The following is an 18842-nucleotide window of genomic DNA, read 5'->3' as shown; positions in this document are numbered from 1 at the left end:
TACAGGGTATCGATGCTCTTATTGCAAAGATTGATGCATGGTTGGAGGAGTATCACAGAGATTATGGTGCTGCTCCGGCGGGATCCAACAGTGCCCCTAGGCCGCCTGGCCCTGGGCCATCTGCCCCAGCTGCCTGAGTATGAGAGAGGGATATTTATCAGACACGGTTCACGTTATAGGATGGAGTTTGGCTTGAGCGATAGCATGACTTATTCGGGATAGAGGTAAGACTAACGTCCACAGAGACGCAGTAGGCTTCAAGAAGTTCGTAGTTAGGTATTAGGGCATAATAAATTAAATTTATTTAACTCCGTTTAATAGCCGCCGCGATTCTTCGTAATATCTATCCCTTAAGGAATAACTATAGTAATAAAAAAAAATGCTCTTATTAATACGTATTCTCTTTAAGAGGGATTAAAATAAAATAGAAGCTATTAGTTAGCGGGGCCGCTTTTATAATACCTACCTTAGCGCTCTTACTTAAGGGACTCCTCGTATTTTTTAATACTATCTACCTTACTTTTAATTTATTCTTAAGTAACAGAACTATCTTAGTACTTTACGTACTAACTTATTTCGTAACTATACTAAGTAATTATAAAAGCCGGGAGGAATTAAAAGAGAGCTTAGAACGGGGGACGGGAGGTCCGAGGAGAGGTGCTAAAGCCTAGGTCGGCCTCCTACTTTCTACGTTTTCTAAGCGTCTCGAGCTAACGTAAATTATATAAAATAGCCCTATAATAAGTAAAAAGACTAATAGGAGCGTAGCGTCGTGACTAAAGACGTATATACCTATTTTATTAAATACTCTAAATATAAAAACTTTGCTTTTTATTTTATTTATTTCCTTATTAAAGTATATACTTAACGTAAGTTACTCTTAAGGCTCGTAGGGTATTACTAAGACCTATTATTAATAATCTACTTATTAATTAATTTCTCTTAATTTTAAATTACTCTTATAGTACTTTATACCGAAATATAAGTAATTTTAGCGATAATATTCGACTTTACTATCTAATCCGGGTATTCTTTATAACGTACTACCGAAAAGGCGATCTATTCTCTTTATTAGATTACGAGGTAGAAAAGGGGCCCTATTAGGTAGTTAGGTAGGGGTGGTAGGTAGGCAGTCTGGGCCCGTGTAGACGGACCCTTCTACTTACCTATACTTACTAAGGGACCGCGGGCTCTACTTACGATCTTCCCCTCCTATATATACGCAATAGACCTATACTAACTTATTAACTTAGTCGCGACCTAAAAGGTCTAACTTACCTACGTATATACTAATACTAATTAGTAGTTAAATTATATATATATTTCTACCGTAGGTTAGTAAGGATATAACTATAGAAAAGATAGCCTTAACCTACCTCGCTAGCTATTCTAACTTATTAACTTAGTTCTATCTATCTAACTAACAATAAGCGGCCTAGTCTATACTACCTTAGCTCTCCTCTACTACCGCTAGCTAACAACTAATTAACTAGTTATGGGCCGTCAAGAGCGCGCTCTATTACGTACGATCTCTTTTACTAAAACTACTACTATAAAAAGATTAACTACTTTACTATTACTATTAACCTCGCCTCTACTATTAATATTATCTCCGCTAGCCTTATCGCTACTACTAACTTCCCTCTAATCGAACCGCTTATAAAGGAATCTATTTTAAATATATTATAGCTAAGCGCTATTTTAAATTAGTAATAAGTAAGAGGAGATTAACTACCGAGAGATTAATTTAACGATCGCTAGCGTACTAGCGCTTAGTAATAATAAGACCTTCGGAATTATAAGTACGTTAATAGCAAATCTCTTGCTAATAGCGAAGTATTCCGAGATACTAAAGAAAAGAAAAGATCTCGATAGTATTAGTAATAAGGATCTATTTTATATTACTAATAAATCTATCTCTTTCTAAACTAACGAAAGCTCCGAGACCAGACTAATAAAATAAGGTACGAGAAGTGCTAAAAAGAATTGCTAATTAGTAGCCGATAGAATCCTCTATTTATTATTAGAAGTACGGTTATAAAAGGCCTTTCTTCCCTTTTTATAACCTTCCGCCGACCTTAGTAACCTTCTGTTTATATACCTCGTTAAAAGAACAGAATTTTTTAATTAGTAATAGTAGCCCGCTTACTATTATTAAAACGATCGCTACGACCGACCTACTACTCTTTCTAACTTAACTAACGTTATACTATAATTATAATACGACGATTATATCCTATAGTAATCTTTTACTATATAACTTACCTCGTAAATATACTATAATAACTGCCGGCCCTAGTAATAAGTAAGAAGGGTCTAACGATTAGTTAATATTACCTCCGGCCTACTTATACTCTTAAATTATAGAACTATGCCTAATTCTAATTCGCTAATAAGACTATGTTAACCTAACTTAATAGGGCTTATTTAATATTATACCCGCCCTTACGAACAATAGAAAGCTTAATACCTTTATCCTCTATATAATAGGATACTACTATCGAGACGGCCTAATGGGCGAGGAGCTATAAAAGGACTTTAAGACCGATTTCTAAAGCTAGGAAGTAGGGGACTTCTTAAGAGTAAAAAGTACGATTCTTAAGAAGCTAAGAGACTTCTTTATAAATAACGGTATTAATCTAATAATTAAAGATCGTAATTAAATAGTAAAAAAGATCGCTAGCGCCCTTAATACCTAATACTTCCCTACTTAGACTTCTAAGGAGATCGTAGCTTATTATAGCCGTACTAAATACTTTAATATATTATACTACGATCCTTATTTCCTCTACTTACTACTCCCATAGCTAATAAATATTAATAATCTTATCTAATAAGTTAGAGAGATAGTAAGGGAATCCTTATAACCCTAACTCGCTCAATCTTAGTAATTAAAATTCCGACCTTAGCCTCGCTATCGACCGACCGACCTACCGCCTCTTTAAAAAAAAGAGGAGGAAGAACTAGAGAATAAAGTTATTATTACCTAATAGCGAAATCTACTCCGTTAGATACTATACTTTGATATAAAAACTAAAGACGATATTATACTTAATACCCGCTAATTAATTAACCTTACTAAGCTCTACGACGATAAGAATAAATATAATAATAAGAAGTACGATATTTTTAATAAGAAGCTTCGGATCTTTAAAGTACTATACTAACGGGCGGGAATTAGCGGACGATACTATTCTAATACTTTCCTAAATATACTTAAGGGAAGGGCGTTAACCTTCTACTTTAACTAACTTAGTAATACCTCTAACCCGCTTAGTTTTAATATAATATACTAGAGGACCTAAGAATACTTCGAGCCGCTTATGAGCTATTAGAACTACCTCGCTAAGCTCTATAACCTTTACTAATACTTTATAATTCGTAAGAACCTAGGTAAGTCGAACTAATAGATTCTATAAGTACTAATTAACCGCATTATAATCCTCTACGAGGTACTAACTACTTAGGGATCTATTTTTAATATAAGTAACTAACTCCTTTACTACGTAAGTAGTATATTAAAATATAGACTTACTATACTTAACTCGGCACTTATATTTACTAATATCTACTACTAGCTTAGTACTTCGATTAATATTATAGAGAGAGAGCGCGACCGTAGTAAGTAGTAGTATCTCTAAGATAGTACTTATAACGAAGAGGTCCCCGCTACTTACTAAACCGACCACACTTATAATAGCTCTAGTAAAGAGACCCGATTTAATAAGCGGAATTAACGCGGCCGCGGTATTATTAATAAAAAGTATTTCGTCTATTATAAGACCGGCTATTAGTTAACTAAGCACTTAGAGGAAGAGCGACGTTAGGTATATAAGAAGTATAAAAATAGTAAGGAAAGAAATAAGAGATCTATACCGAGCTTATACTTATAGTTCCTCGCCTTTTATAAGGGAACCGCCCTTACTAACGACGACGATAATAATATTATAATTTAATACTTTAATAGCCTCGACTTTAATTATAAGGATAACTACGAGGACGAAGTCTAGATCTTAATAGTATACTTTACGACTATTATTAGTAGTAGAACCCTTATAAATATCCTCGCTACTTAAATAATAGAGCATAGCCTTACTAATACTACCTCTATTAACGAGTTAACTAAACTTATAAAACTAGCGACCTCTTTCTCGTTAGACAAGAGGTACTCGTTAAGGGACTTTTAAAGTATTATACCTAATACTAGCACTACGGAATTCTTAACTACGGGCTACTCTTAACTCTTCGTATTATAATAGTAACGACCTAAAGTTATTCTTAATACCTCTAGAGCTAGCGAGGTAGGCATTCGATTTAATAATAGCGAACCTATAAGGTTATTAAGATCTACGGTTATTAGTACCCCATTCGGTAATATTACTTTTTACGTCTTACTAACTAATACTCCTTTCTTATACTACCTAAGGGATATAAATAAGCTAGGAGTATACTTTAATAATATTAATAACTTACTAGTTAAGGGAGATATTATAGTACTTATTATTTATAAATAGGGACACCCTTAGCTTTTACTCCTCGATAATAAGAAAGCTATTACTAACTACTTAACGGAGGGCGAATTACGCCGCCTATATCGGCACTTTAGCTACCTTTTAGTTCCTCGTTTCCTAAAGCTACTTTAGTAGTTTAGTAACGATATAGAGATCGTAGCCCTCGAGAAGCTTATAAAGATTTGCTAATAATACTAACTTAACGCTACTACCCCTAGCCGATTCAAATTCACCCTACGAAATAATTACGATTTTAATTATAAAGTCGTAATTAACGTAATATACCTAATAGATTATAAGGGCACTAACTAACTAGTACTTTACGTCGTTAATACTACTACTTCTTTCTAAGTAGTAAGGTTCTTTATAGATATAACTACGAAGTATATATAGGAGGCTCTTTGGCTATATTAAATCGACGTCTACCTTAGTCCGCCGGACTAGATTATTATAAATATTAATAAGAACTTTAGCGCCGCAGAGTTCAAATCCTTTACTAAATCCATATTTATTAAGGTTAAAGAAGTACCTATCGAAGCTTATAATAGTATTAATAAGGCTAAGAAATACTACGCGGTACTTAAAAGGGTATACGATATTATTTAAAATAAGTGCTTATTAATAAGCGCGGAGGCCATACTTTAGGCCGTAATTAAGGTAGTTAATAATATAGTTAGCCTAAATAGCCTCGTTCTTATACTCCTTATTTTTAGAGCTTTTCTGCGCACTTTTAACGAATCTCTACCGTCGCTAGATATTACTTAACGTATAGAAGTAGTTAAAAAAGTAATAAGGGAAGTCCGTAGACTTTATACTAGTAAGTAAGTAAACGAGGTACTAGCTACTCGAAACGGACTAAATATCTCCTATACTATTAATCTACTACTATAGTTAGACGTTAAAGTCTAGTAAAAAGGCAAGGGATAGAAAGGCCTATTTAAACTCGTCTTAATAAATAGTACTACTTACGTAATAAAATTACCTCACGGCCTAATAAGCTTCCGGGCCACTATAGTTAAACCCTAGTACTTAGAGGAGGTCGACCCCGAGCCGCCGGCTATAATAATAGAGCACGTTAACTACTTACTAATCCCTATAGTTAACTAGCTAACTAATAGTAGCGCCGCTATAAATAAAGTCCTTAATAAGATCGTTATTATAATTAATAACGACCTTTTATTATAGAATAAGAGGACTAAAAGAATATTAATATAGCGCGGCCGTAGTAATATTTCTATAACTACGACCTACTTTATATTTAAAAAAGAGGCAAATTTTAAGCTAGTTACTAAGCTCCGTAATAAGGGCATTATTACTACCCTAGGAGCACCTTTTATAAAATCTATTAGTAAGGAGCTTTTAGGACTAGTAAAGAGAGGGGTAATTAAATTCGTCTAACTTAGCCCTAAATATAGGGATATAAAGATATTTAAGTCTCGATTCGTCAACGAGATTAAGAACCTAGGACTTAACCCTATTAAAAAGTCTTACCTAGTTATATAAGGGTATAATAACGAGGGAAAGAAAGAGATCCTTACGTAGTCGCTAATAATCTAAAAAACTAATTAATATCTAATCCTTACCCTAGCCCCGACCCTAATCCGGGAAGGCTACGTCGTTTAGTTACGAGATATTACCTAAGTATATATATAATCGAGCTAACCTCTTTACCGCAAGGTTTTTACCTAATTACTAGCTCGGATCCGTTATTTATACCCTAAGGGCACTATTCTATACGTCGTATAGCTACTATACGGTCTCGCAAAATCTAGTACCTACTAGTAGGTAATATATAGTATTAGTATCCCTATTATAGGGTAGTTAGTTCGAACCGTAGTTAACGAAGAGATTAATTAAACTATATAAATATCTATATAAGTATAAAAAGGAGGTTCTAACCGTAGGTTAGGCTAGCTATAATAATCGTAAATAGGGCCCCCTAATTAGCCCCTGCGCAGTCGGCTATATACCGCAGTCGAATTAAACTTCTAATCCGATACTAACTTTCTCTTTTTTTTATCGATTTAACCGCTATAGTTAGAGGTATAATTCGACCTCGGGCCCGTCTACTAGGTCGTCTCCTTTTCCCCCTTTTCTTTACTCTTTTCGTATAACCTATCCCTCTATTCGTACGGTAACTTTTCTACTACTTATAAATTACTCTAATCCCTTATTTAGTACTACTTTTATAAAAGCGTCTACGAGGTTATTTTTATTATTAATTTAACGGATCTTAAGTATCTCGCGCCTTTCGTACGATTACCTAAGGGCTATAATATCGATTATAAGCCTCTTTTCCTTCGTCGTTCCTAATTTAATAAGGTATTCGTATAGCGAGTAAGAATCTATATAAATAACCGTTAGAATAAGTAAAAGGCTAATTCGATCGGTAATCTTTCTTAGCGTCGTTAAAATCGTATAGGAAAGGTTAACGCCGTTAACTATACTATAAACCTCTAACGCTAATATACTTCTCGTTATTTACTTATTTTTAATTAATGAGTAATAGATTATATTGCTATATATAGTAAATTCGCTCTCGCTTATACTCTTATTAGCTAGGATAATAATATACCCTAATTACGAAGTAAGGTCGTTATTATTCGTAAATAACTTATTAACGAAGACGTAGAGCTTACTTATCGCAAGGTTGATTAGGTAATAAACGAGACCTCGATTAAGATTCGTTTACTACTACTTAAGCTACTTATTAAGTACCTCGACGTCTCGTTTAGTTAGATCTATAGCTTGCGCTACCCTAATATAGTTAAAAGTCGCCTCGGGTTAATAAATACTTATAATATATACCCCTCGCGCGAGCTTAGCTTTATATTACTTCTTAACGTTAGTTATATTTAGATTAATAAGGTTAATTTTCTCGCCCTACCCTTTTTATTAAAAAACGACGGTTTCCTTTTTAATTATAAAAATCCTATTATTAAATATTAGGGGGGTATTTATTATAAAGACCCCTTTTAGCTTTATTATAAAGCCCGCTTTCTAAAGCTCCTTATCCTCCTTCTTTATAAAATTAATATCGGATAGGCCTAATATATCGTCGGTCTATATTCCGACTATCCTAAATTAGTTACTTTCGTACTCCGCGACTAGTAAGCACGGGTCGTACGTAGAGGTAACTATTAATAGTTAATTAATATAAAAATCGTAGTAAGTAGCCTACTAATAAGTACCCGATTTTACGAGCCTATATAGTAGCTTAAGCACTTTAATAATCGTACTTTCTAAATACTTACTAGCTATTTTTTTTAGTAAATAGGCTAGGATTCTCTTTATAAGCCCTGTGGCTAATTAAGTATAGGCCTAGGTAATATCACAGCTCTAAATCTCGTATCCCTTTTTCCGTAGCAATACTATTAGTACTATTATTAATCGTTAGCTATAGCGCTATATAATAGGCGATTATATAAGCAGCGTCGCCTTTTTAACGTTACCGTACCCCTAAATTACGTATTTAGACTTCTCGTACGGCTAGGGTATTCCTTTCTCTTTAATTTTATAAACTATTCGTAATTTAAATATACGGAGGTTTATATATTTTTCTAGGTCGTATAGGATAAATCGATAGACCCCTCGATCGCGAAAAGTGTCTACTTTAATAAGATCTAATCCCTTATACGGCTTTTTAGTAGTTATAATTACGCCTTCTTTATATAGTTTAACCGCTAGCTCGAAATCGGCTTTTTCTTTTACTATATAAAAGGTATTAATTACTTCGTTATTAGTAATAAATTACTACGTTAGGGCTTACCGTCGTAGTTTTCTATGACGTCTTGCTGGTAGTATTAGTACTTTTTTAGTAATATCCTCTTCCTCGTCGTTTATTAGTATTATTACGACGATTTCGTTGAGGATAATTTTCTATACTTCTGCCGCGGGTTAAGTAGTTTCCCTTAGCTCTTCTTCTTTTTATAAGTTAGAAATTACCTCGTTAGGATTTATATAGTACGGTCTAATTATTATAATTAATATTTTAAGTAGCTAGTCGCGATCTCTTGCGATTATATAAGAGCGCTCGTTAACGGAAATTAACTTATATAGCCTAGCTTATTATTAAGTAATTTCGTGCTATACTCGTATATCTAAATTTAGCGGTATATTTAGATTATCCCTTATATTAGGCCATTGCGCGTAGTAATTACTTTATTAACTTACCTTTTTATACTTACCTCGCGCAGTACTCGCATTACTTTTTTAACTACTTAGGCTCGTTAGCTTACGCTTAGTAATAGTAGCGAGGCTAAAGTCGTTCTTAAATATACTCTAAATACTAATAGCGTTAGTATAAGTCCGTTAGGCCCCATAGTATTATTATAGTATTTAAGTACTATCTAGAGGTATTCGTCGTTAGTAAAATCCGGATTTTCCTTTTTAATAATTCTAAACGCCCTTTTTAACTACTAGTGTGCCCTTTTTACTTTTTTAATACTATAATACGCTTTAACGAGTACGACTTTTAGCTATATACTATAAGCCGTCGTATTATTCTTAAATTCTATTAACTTAAAGCTAGTACTAGCGTCGGTTCTAATACTATCTAGCGGTCCTTAATATATATCGATCTAGCTTTTTCGTAAGGCTACCCATACTATCTTTACTTATAAATCCCGGAGGAATTACCCTACTTAGAAAGATATAAATACGTCAATTATATATAGTACTAGCCGACTGTTTAAGTAAAAGATATCGACGACTATTTCTTAGTTAAAGTTAAGCTTATTACGCAATTTAAACTTAAATCTATATAGGCTCTACGTATTTATTTAGTATTAATAATATACTTTCGTTAACTACTCTAGTACCCCTATTTCGATATTATTATTACTTAATTACTTTAAAAAATTATATAGCCTCGTAACTAACGGGTACCCGAATCTCTAATATAATTTTCTAAGCTTACTTTCCGTTAAGTAATTAATTAACTTCGTGTCGTTAGTAAGCTTTATAAACGCATACCCCTATCGTCGTTCGACTATCTTAAAGTACTTACCGCTAGAGATTCTATTCCTCGTATTATCGAATATAATACCTAGTTAATCTATATCTTTTAAATATAAGAGAAATAGGGTATTAACGGGTAAAATATAAAAAGTTATCGTTCCGAAGTATATCTCTACTTTTACTATACCTAGGGCGACGATTTCCTTACTTAGGCCGAAACTAATCCTCGTAATACCCGCTATTAACGTATTAAGCATTACTAGTGCGATCTTTTATAACGCTTAGAATTGCCCTTTTCCTCTAGTTAACTATTATAATACCCTAATATTTAAGATAATCCTATAGAAATTGTCTAGGCCGTACCTTTTGCTTATATAAAATGCTTATACGAGCTTAGTATTCGAAGGATCTAAGTAGTATAAAAAGGACCCCTCTAGCTACCCCTAGATTTACTTAGTACTATATTCCTTTTTTTTAAATATTAAGAGAAATAGCGTCTTCTCCTTAATCGTTAAAAAAATAGGCTTCGGCCCTATTAGATTCGCCCTTTTAGCCGCCTCTATATCTATTATCTAAAGGACCTTCCCTTACTATTTATAAATAAAAGCTTATTTATTAAGAGCTTCTACTACTCTCTATTCGTTTAGCCTTATATATCCTCTAGAAGCTAACGGGGCGAAAAAAGAGTAGTTAATATCTTCGATTTCGTCGTAATCTAATTCGTTAGTATAGGGGGTAAGATCTTCCTTATTTTCTAAATCTCTTATAGGGGGTATATGCTTTAGGCTACTATTTTAGCTACTATCGCTAGGTTCTATACCCCTAGATCTACCCTTATATATAATAAGGAATTAATTAAACTAACGAGGGCTAGTTTTACTATTTACTACCCTCGACTTTTTATACTATTTATATAATTTAGTACGCTCTTCCTTAGAGTAATTACTTAACTAATATCTATCCTTTTTATAAATATAGTATTACTTTTTCTATTACCCTGCTCGTAAGTTAAATCTCTACCTATTTAACGAATCTGGGCCTCCTTACTAACGATTACCGTATTTAGCCTCTTTTTCTTTCTTATTATACGTTCGATCGACCTAATATTATTAATAAAGGCCGTCGTATACTTAGAGATAGGTTTAGTATAGTATTCTTATTTTAATATTAAAGCTAGATCTTAGCCTCGAATAGAGCGTCTTATAGTCTTCGGGTACTTAGTATAGGGTAATCTTTATTTCTAATATACGCTAGACTATAATATAAAAATATCCGACTTTCCGCTCGTTTATCCCCTTATTTAGCTAGGTTTTCGCTAACTTATTAATTCGATCGATAAGCTCTTCGAGGATCTTTACTCGCGATTTACCCGCTATTATCCTAGCTATAAATACGAAAGAAATTACTCATAGCTTAGATAAGAGCTCTAGGTTCTTATTATAGGTCTCGAAGCGGCTTTAGATTACGTTAATTATACTAAAAAAGTCGTTTCGATCGAAATTACGTACCGCTTCGTAGTAATAATTAGAGGCTTTGCCTACGAGTATAATATTAATTACCGAATAGTATTAGTATTCCCTAATTCTGACTTTTTCGTAGTAATCGTAAAATATCGTTAGGGTTTCTTATAAGACCTTATACTTCCCCCCAGAGTATAATTTCTCTTTTAGGAAGATCTTTTTAAGGTCTATAAATTACCTCGTATTCGTTACTAGATTTTTAATATCTATATGCAAACCCTACGTCGCTACGTACTATTAATAACTTTAAGTTATCTACCTCCTTTTTTATTAGCCGATCGGCGCCGAATTTCGTATTAGTAGTAGTAACGAGTTATAGATCGAAATAGGCGGAATTATTAATTATTATATTTCTAGTACTATATTTTACCCCAGTATATCCTTTTATAATAACAGATTTCCGTTAGTAATTATAGAGAGGAAATCTAAGTCGTTTACCCTTTTTCTAAATTCGTTAAAACGATTATACGCTCTATCGACCTATACTTAGTTCTATAGTACGAATTCCTTTTTTATAATTATTATTATTAGTATTTTATATAGCTCTCGCGATTATAATTACGCTAGTAATACCCCTTACTTATAGAGGAATTTATTAACTACTTTTGCAATTCTTAAGCTTGCGTTCGTAAACTATTTGTCTAACTAGTAGCTAAGGTCGTTTACGATTTTATAAAATAGGGGTTACCCCTATAGCCCCTTTTTCTTATAAACCTTAGTTAAATAGATTAATACCGCGTTAATTTACTCGCTATTAGGCTAATTTACGATTTCCATATATCTACGTCCCCTAATAATCCGGGTTAATATTTACTTATTTATAAGGGATTAGGATTCTATCTAGGATCGGGTTTTGTCCTCTTTTTTTTTATTTTAACTCGTTAAGGGTCGTGCTCTAGCTTATATTTATATTAGTAGTCGCTAACGTATTTAATTTTAATAAGAATATATTTAATCCGCGCGCGGGTCGTAGTAAATCCGTGCTTTTACTACTTAACGAATTTATTAAGGTCTAAGAAATTCTCGCTTCCTCTCGCCGTCTCGCTATTACTCTTATTTTTATTATTTTTAATAATTATTACTACCTTTTTAAATCGCTAGCTATTATACTTACTAAGATCCTCCTTTTCGTTTAATAAAAAAGGGTAGGTTTTAGTAGTTTTTTTTAATAATAATAGCAGTAGACGTTTATATTACCGTAAGAAGATATAGTAATTAGTCTCGGGATCTTTATTAGTTACCGATTTCCGCTATCCCGTATATTTCTAGCTTCCTAAGCCTCGTGCTCTTTATAATCTCTAAATAGCTTCTTTAGTTAATTTCTAATCGCGGGCCGGCCGTAGAAAAGTCGTTTAGTAAAAAAGTTACTCGGGGCGATAATAAAAAGCTAGTTACTTAAGCAGTTCCGTTAATTAACGTAGTTTAATATAATAAACGTCGACCTCTTATAAATAATAAAGGGCTATAATTACTTAATTCCGTATAGTATTCGAGAATCGCCTCTTTTTTTGTTTACTTCTATAAGGTTAATTAGTACGAATCTCCTATTTTATGCAGTATTAAAAAGTCGTCTCTTTTATATAGCAAGATACTTTACTAATCTACGATAGTAGAGTTTAATTATTAATTAGTATTAGTATCCCTATTATAGGTTAGTTAGTTCGAACCGTAGTTAACGAAGAGATTAATTAAACTATATAAATATCTACGTAGTAGGTATAAAAAGGAGGTTCTAACTATAGGTTAGGCTAGCTATGATAATTATAAATAGGGCCCCTAATTAGCCCCTGCGCAGTTAGCTATATACCGCGGTCGAATTAGACTTCTAATCTAATAATAATAAATTAAATTTATTTAACTCTATTTAATAGCCGCCGCGATTCTTCGTAATATCTATCCCTTAAGGAATAATTATAATAATAAAAAGAAATGCTCTTGCTAATACGTATTCTTTTTAGGAGGGATTAAAGTAAGGCGGAAGCTATTAGTTAGCGGGGCTATTTTTATAATACTTACCCTAGCGCTCTTATTTAAGGGACTCCTCGTATTTTTTAATACTATCTACTTTATTTTTAATTTATTTTTAAGTAATAGAACTATTTTAATACCTTGCGTACTAACTTATTTCGTAATTATACTAAGTAATTATAAAAGCTAAGAGGAATCGAAGGAGAGCTTAGAACGGGGGATAGGAGGTCCGAGGAGAGGTACTAAAGCCTAGGTCGGCCTCTTATTTTTTACGTTCTTTAAGTATTTCGGGCTAACGTAAATTACGTAAAATAGCCCTATAGTAAGTAAAGAGACCGACGGGAGCGTAGCATCGTAACTAAAAACGTATATACCTATTTTATTAAATACTCCGAATATAAAAACTTTGCTTTTTATCTTACTTATTTCCTCGCTAAGGTATATACTTAACGTAAGTTATTCTTAAGGCTCGTAGGGTATTATTAAGACCTACTATTAATAATCTACTTATTAATTAATTTCTCTTAACTTTAAATTATTTTTATAGTACTTTATGCCGAAATATAAGTAATTTTAGCGATAACATTCGACTCTACTATTTAATCCAGGTATTTTTTATAACGTACTGCCGAAAAGGCGATCTATTCTTTTACTATATCCGTAGCCGTAGGAAAGGTTTAGAGTAGCGGTGGTTGTTTTTGCGATAGTCTTGCGTTTCGGGGTAGGAAGGGAATTATGTGATGTGGCTGTTAATGAATGACGTCGATGTGTGTCTTGACGTTATCTTTTGGGTGTCGCTCGACTATAGTCAATCCCTAACTAGTCTAATCCTATTGCTTCAAAGGTCAATGTATATAAGAAAGACTTTATCTACTTTTATCTACATACTCGTCTTGATTGTACTGGCCATTTAGTTTCTTAAATTTTCCCCATAACTCAAAAGGAAAGAAACAAACGTATTTCCACACAATGTCTTCCCAAAACACCAACACCAACACTAACACCCAACAACCCGGCCTTATCGCTGGCCATGCCGAGTACATTAAAGGCGCCGCTGAGGTAAGTTCACAGATATGCAACGCATTAAATTTCTTCCGCAACGACTAGGCGAGTAGGAGTACTTACAGAATGGAATCAGGCCGCAATTGGCAGCGTTACGGGCTCGCACGCCTGGACCTCGTCTGGAGAGCAAGATAAGGCGCACGCCGCGTCGACGATGAAGGCTGCTGGCGAGCAACGCGATGCATCAACGCAGGGATACGGCAAGGCTGAGGAGATTGCCGGCAAGGCGTTTGGGTGTGAGGGGATGAAGACGGAGGGTGCTGCAAGTAAGAAGGAGTAGGGTTCATTGCATAATAAGGCACCATGATGTTTTATTACGATTGGGCTTGTACGAATAAGATTTGATATTTGGATTACGAAAGCAACGTAAAAAGCACATTCAACAGTGCTGCGAGTCTGCGACGACTTTCGATTCCATTTACTACCTGTGTCTTTTAGGTGTGTGTAAGGCCCCTCAAAAGTCTAGGCCTCGAACCTGCTGGATCATAATTACCATTCGCTCCCTCCGCCTTATAACTCTTCTCTATGGCTGGAAAGTTTCTCAAGACGTTAATGATGCTCAGTCACAGAAAAGGCCAGTATAAATTGGGCTTTCTGCAAGAATCGTAACGTTTGCTATTTCCCTTTGCCACCTGCATCTTATTCATGACTGTTGGATCCCCCAATGGCGTTCGATGATGGAGAAGAAAGTCCCAATCAAACTTTCCACAAGAATTGCGACATAGTTGCGTCCCTATCTACAACGTCGAATGCCTTCCTTGCATGCACCAGCCATTTAAGTTCCGATAGCTTCTTTCTCTTGCGGTAAGTCTTGAAATATTCAACAATGATGTCAAGCACAGAGTCAACCATGGACATTCCACGAATCACGTGGAGCTCAACGGGCGGAATAAACTCCACTACATCCTTCAAATCACCCTCGTCAATGATCTTGCCAAAGTTCTTGGGGACCTTGACACACAGGTCAAAGATGGCAAAGTGATTGATCCGCGCCACGGGGACAGGCCCGTTGAATTCCGCCAAGACCATCTCTTCGGCCATATGAATCACCGTCGTGAGCAGCTGCGGCTGCAATGAGCTCTTCTTGACAATCTTCTCTTCCTGGGCTATGGTTGTTGGGGCACTTTGCCCGTTGATGCGGGCTAAGGCTTTCATAAGAAATCTTTTCGCCATCTCGCGTAATTGCCGTTAGCTTGAAGTGGCAACAAGGATACAAGGCCCAAAGCCTGGCGAGTGTTTCCGATCCTCGTGAGAAGCTTGTCAACCATTCAGACCAGTAACAAGCCATACTTAATATCGAGAAGTAGCCGCAGTGAAGATCAACACTCAAAACATGCTCTTAAGTCTTAGCAAGTACACGGAACATACTTGTCTTCGGATGACTTCTTATGTATGCTTAATAGCTTCACTTACATTCGGTTCCTTCTCAATATGTCCTTACGAGAATCTGTTATCAATAGAGGCTTGGTTTATAATATTTCCCCAATTTGTCTTTCGCCTGAGGTTGTTGAACTAAACCCGCCACTGGCCACCTCTGAAGAACCGGATACCTTCAACCACCCACCGCAAGGGCCGAAGATAATCTCTTAAGGGATTTTGACTTGAAGGAACTACATGCAGAGTCACGCGTTTGCCCATGGATATTTGCATTTTGAATAGATTAAGTGGTGGCGGGCCACGCTTAGTAGGAGCTGATTTGGCGCCAATGTTCGAGTCAGGCGTGACGGGATAGCAGCTGAAGGCAGCATCTCAAAATCAATTTAATCCAAAGCTAATAGGACGAAGTTTGCAACGTTATGTGGATCATACTATTTCAAGATTTTCATTATGCCTACGGTCCTAGTCTGCCTGTAAGGCCTGGCTCCAGTAGGAAATCCTTCAAGCCACCATGTTTAATCGACTGCCCCATGAATAGAAACCAATTCGCTCTCTGAAACTCCTAATCCTCAACGCCACCACCTAGCAAAATGCCTGGTATTTTCCAAAATTCCCGTAGCGCCAATTACCACCCGCCATTCTGCTTGCGACGAATCTCCTGGTCAAGCTGGTCCTTCATATTCTGGCGTCTCTGGATCTCGTCATCGAGGCGGTCCTTCATGCGCTCCCTGTTGCGAATCTCCTGGTCGAGCCTGTTCTTCTCGGAGTAGTCGCAGTTACCGCCGCCATTACCAGAGCTAGAGCCACCACCAGAGTTGAAACCACCGCTAGAGTTGAAGCCACCACCGTTGTTTCCGTTCTTGTATGCTCCGCCGTTTCCGAATGATCCGCCGTTGCCATATGTGGCAGCAGTGTTCACATTTTTGGCGGCTTCAGCTCGGGTCTCGATGGAAGCGACAGAATCGACTTCAATGTCTGGGACGTTGCGACCACTCAACAGTGGTGTTGCGATAACGCCGGAGATGAGGGTGGCGATGAGGAGGTTCTTGATGGCAACCATTTTCTTGGAGTTATAATAAGCCGAGATGCTCGAGGCGAAGTGTAGGAGGATTTGATTAGTTATGTTATGGAGATGTTTCCAGGTGAGGTGGTCTTGGGTGAGATGAGCTTGTTCGATGAGGCTGCTGATCGGAAATTGTCGATGAAAGTGGAAATACACTCTCCTTATGTAGTTCTTCTGTTCTTAGAGTCAAAACCACTGATGCCGAGACCGACACATCAAAATCTCCCCGTTTAGTCTTTTGACTAGGCAGAGTACGTTCGACGCTATCATGCATATCGAATGGCCTTGGCCGACAAGCTTCGGCATGGTGAGGTAGGTGACACCATCACAATTCGGCCGCATGCCATCGGCGGTAACCATTTTTCTCCACTTGTTGCGAGCTACGAGCGCGACCACGAAAGTTTCCATCTCCGGTATGCCTTGAGGGAACTGGGCGTTGGGCAGGCCGACGGCACGCTCGGGTGCATACAACATCACGCCTCGCTCGGACCGTTGTCGTTCGTGAGTTGCCATTGTGCCAGTAGCAAGTTCGGATGAAGCCCTTGGAGTTGCTCATGGCTAGCCAGAAAGCGAAAGCCCGTGGGCGAGGGGTTAAGCTTTTTTTCTCTGGGCACAGCCAGATTATAGACCAACACAGTTAGTTGTGGGGTGACGACTGCAACATGGAGGCTCGCGACTCAGGCAGGATGCCGGTCGACGACCGTGCATGACTCCTGCCGACAGATGGAAACGAAACTGGATAAGGCTTGGCAGGTAGGGCTGGCACATACCAACGGGCTACGCGCAGCACACGTTCTCTAGGGGGTGGGGGGGACAGGATGGGGTTAGGGTAAACGAGGCGGAAACTTCGGCGTAGTGGGCGAAACGTTGATTCCCTTCGCTCGGAGCACCTAGTAGTCGTACGCGGCAGGTGGCCGACATTTCTAGAAACACCACGCTAGTCTTCACAGGGTCTCTTTTGCCGACATAACTTGCATAGCCCAGAGCTTAACGGGTGATCGTCAGCGGTCTGGAAGAGGTCGATGCGTGACATGTTGGTTGGCGGGCATCCCACGCGGTCTCCGGTTCGATCGTAACTTTCCGTGGATAGTTAACGATAGCGAGGGCCTACCGACGATCCCGACGGGGTGGTAGAGACGGGAAGCCGTCGATCATCGAAGTGCGCTTCCGGCTTGGAGCCCAATGGGCGATTCCCCAACCGATTGCCGACGCGACCACGCTTTGCTACACGATGACTTCGGCGTTTGATCTGCCCTGTCGGCGGGTAGCACTGAGGTGCTGCCGAATGTGCTCTAATTGTATGCTTATTTCGTAGTAAAGCTCGGAACCACACGCTATTCGCTGTCGGTTCACGAGTCCGAGATTCACCTTGCCCACTTAGTACGCTGTTCAGGCGTGCTCGTTCGATTTTCTCCATAACTCATAACATAACACTTAGAACCATGCCTATGTTTTGTTCAGCAGGCGTCACCCTCAGCTTGTCCTTGAGCAAAGAGTCGACCTGCCAGATCGAGCTCAGAGTTCTGCCAGATATGCGTCTCATGCTTTGCTGTCATTTGACTCCCGTAAAGCAAGGCAGAGTTCCAGCTTCCACGTACGCGTCGCTGATGCCATGAAGGAGTCTGATTTGTTACCCCCCTGTCAATCTATTAGCCTCGTCCAATGCCAGTGCCCCAATCATTTTAAACACTTCTTAGCTCCTCGTTTGAGTCCTTGAAATCCCCGTAGTCCCCGCCTGTAACCCCGCCACTTAGACCACGCCCGCTTGGTGTCAGTTAAGCTTTTTTTGTGTCTGGGATCAAGGGTCGTGAATTTGTCAACGCAACATGCCCGGCTAGGCGGTCGGCCGAGACTTGCTATTTGCCCGGACCAAGAATTATCTTGTACTCGTGCCCGCCCCCACTTTTTTAGGCATTCGGGACTCATCACCCACTAAAGTGGGTGCTTTTCAGCTAAACGGCCACGTTAGCTATATAGGCATAATTATTACGATTTATCTCTATATATTACTACTTCTACTACTTTCTATTATAATACTTAGATTTAATATTACTAAAAAGGAGCGTATATAAGTAGCTATTATAACTATTTATAAAGACCTAGAGTTATTAATTATAGCGGCGGCTTAGTAATACTCTATTTTATATTAAAAGCTTAGTTAGAGAATTTTTAATAAATACTCGTTAAAAAGGCATACTAGCTATAACTATAAGCTTATTTAGGACTAAAAAAAGGCGATTTATAATTATATTAACTATTTAAACCGAATTAACCTACTTATAAAGTATAAGCTAGTTATTAGCGCTACTAATTACCTATTTATTAAGTTATAGGACTTAATAAATATTAATAATATTAAGGACCTACCTCTTTTTCTAACTA

At 37.0% G+C, this 18842-nt stretch overlaps 4 protein-coding genes across 4 annotated transcripts; 1 reads left to right on the top strand and 3 right to left on the bottom strand.

Annotated features, from left to right (window-relative positions):
- Positions 1 to 61: 61 nt before the first annotated feature.
- CLUP02_07284 (uncharacterized protein) lies at positions 62 to 8716 on the bottom strand (the record flags this gene model as incomplete). Its single annotated transcript, XM_049286279.1, has 2 exons — positions 62 to 133; positions 8699 to 8716. The coding sequence occupies 2 exons, from the start codon at positions 8714 to 8716 to the stop codon at positions 62 to 64; spliced, it is 90 nt and encodes a 29-aa protein (XP_049143422.1).
- Positions 8717 to 13927: 5211 nt separating this feature from the next.
- On the top strand, positions 13928 to 14300 carry CLUP02_07283 (uncharacterized protein; the record flags this gene model as incomplete). Its single annotated transcript, XM_049286278.1, has 2 exons — positions 13928 to 14017; positions 14097 to 14300. The coding sequence occupies 2 exons, from the start codon at positions 13928 to 13930 to the stop codon at positions 14298 to 14300; spliced, it is 294 nt and encodes a 97-aa protein (XP_049143421.1).
- Positions 14301 to 14716: 416 nt separating this feature from the next.
- Positions 14717 to 15175, bottom strand: CLUP02_07282 (uncharacterized protein; the record flags this gene model as incomplete). Its single annotated transcript, XM_049286277.1, has 1 exon — positions 14717 to 15175. The coding sequence occupies one exon, from the start codon at positions 15173 to 15175 to the stop codon at positions 14717 to 14719; it is 459 nt and encodes a 152-aa protein (XP_049143420.1).
- An 847-nt stretch (positions 15176 to 16022) lies between these two features.
- CLUP02_07281 (uncharacterized protein) lies at positions 16023 to 16457 on the bottom strand (the record flags this gene model as incomplete). Its single annotated transcript, XM_049286276.1, has 1 exon — positions 16023 to 16457. The coding sequence occupies one exon, from the start codon at positions 16455 to 16457 to the stop codon at positions 16023 to 16025; it is 435 nt and encodes a 144-aa protein (XP_049143419.1).
- Between the last annotated feature and the right edge of the window lie 2385 nt (positions 16458 to 18842).

The sequence above is a fragment of the Colletotrichum lupini genome, chromosome 4 (genome assembly GCF_023278565.1).
Source record: "Colletotrichum lupini chromosome 4, complete sequence".
NCBI classification, from domain to species: Eukaryota; Fungi; Ascomycota; class Sordariomycetes; order Glomerellales; family Glomerellaceae; genus Colletotrichum; species Colletotrichum lupini.
Note: the sequence above shows the minus strand (reverse complement) of the source record. Positions and strands in the feature narration are given on the sequence as shown.